We start from the raw sequence: 1,196 nt of genomic DNA, 5'->3' as shown, positions 1-1,196 counted from the left end.
CGGGGCCAGCGAGCCGCTCTCCAACACCTGCACCCGCAGCAGCACCTCTGGGGACACGGCACAGGGGACACGGCGTGGGCACAGGGGACAGGGACAGGGGACAGGGTGGCGGGGACAGCCACAAACCCAGCAGGCACGGCCACCATCCCAGCAGGGTGGGACACAAACCAGGGGTCACAGATACTGTCCCAGGGGGCATGGCCACCATCCCAGAGGGTCACAGGCACCATCCCAGAGGGTCACGACCACCATCCCAGGGAATCATGACCACCATCCCAGGGAGTCACAGGCACCATCCCACCATCCCAGAGGGTCATGCCTATCATCCCAGCAGGGTGGCACACAAACCAGGGGTCACAGACACCATCCTGTCCTGCTTGGCCACCGTCCCAGGGGGCCATGGGCACCATCCCAGGGAGTCATGGGCACCAGATGGTCATGGGCACCATCCCAGGAGGTCATGGCCACCATCCCAGTGGTTCACAGCCACCATCCCAGGGGGCACAGCCACCAAACCAGGGGGTCATGGGCACCATCCTGATGGATGATGGGCACCACACCAACAGGTGGTGGGACCTGTCCTGCTGGGTCATGGCCACCATGCCCATCCCAGGGGGTCATGGCCGCCATCCCAGGGGTGCCATGGTCACCACCCCAGCAGGTGGTGGGACCTGTCCCAGTGGATTAGTCACCATCCAGGCAGGATGGTGGGACCCACCCTGACAGGTCACAGGTGCCATCCCAGAAAGCCATGGGCACCATCCTGGTGGGTCATGGCCACCACGCTAGCGGGTGGTGGGACCCATCCCAGCGCCCAGCATGCCCAGCAGGTCACAGCCACCACCCAGGTGGGTCACAGGCGCCACCCTGGCAGGTCACAGGTGCTCCCCAGGAGGCAGCAGGCACCATCCTGAGGGGTGTGAGCATCATTGCTGCGCCCACCCTGTGCCCCCCAATGCCGAGCCCACCCCGCTGGGTGCACCCAGTCACGTCACTCTCACCCCCCACCAAAGGCCACCCCCAGGTGCCTCTCACTCCTGTCCCAAGGCCAGGGGGTCTCGAACCCAGCAGGCCCCACAGCAGCAGGGGGAGGGATCCCCCGGCCAGTCCCCGTTGCAGGGCCCGGCTGGAGGGAGGGGGGCCCCTAACCCCCCGTGTGCCCCCGGCCCCCCCGAGCCAGCGCCATCCCGCGCATG

At 67.1% G+C, this 1,196-nt stretch overlaps 1 protein-coding gene across 1 annotated transcript in view; it reads right to left on the bottom strand.

The window, feature by feature from the left end:
* Nucleotides 1-853: 853 nt before the first annotated feature.
* Nucleotides 854-1,196, bottom strand: part of ITGA2B (integrin subunit alpha 2b) — a 13,869-nt gene continuing 13,526 nt past the window's right edge. Inside the window, 1 exon segment of the mRNA XM_031063633.1 lies at nt 854-910. Coding sequence (XP_030919493.1) covers nt 854-910 — 57 coding nt within the window.

This window comes from Geospiza fortis, unplaced genomic scaffold, assembly GCF_000277835.1.
Source record: "Geospiza fortis unplaced genomic scaffold, GeoFor_1.0 scaffold373, whole genome shotgun sequence".
Taxonomy (NCBI): Eukaryota; Metazoa; Chordata; class Aves; order Passeriformes; family Thraupidae; genus Geospiza; species Geospiza fortis.
This window is presented reverse-complemented; position numbering and strand designations above follow the sequence as displayed.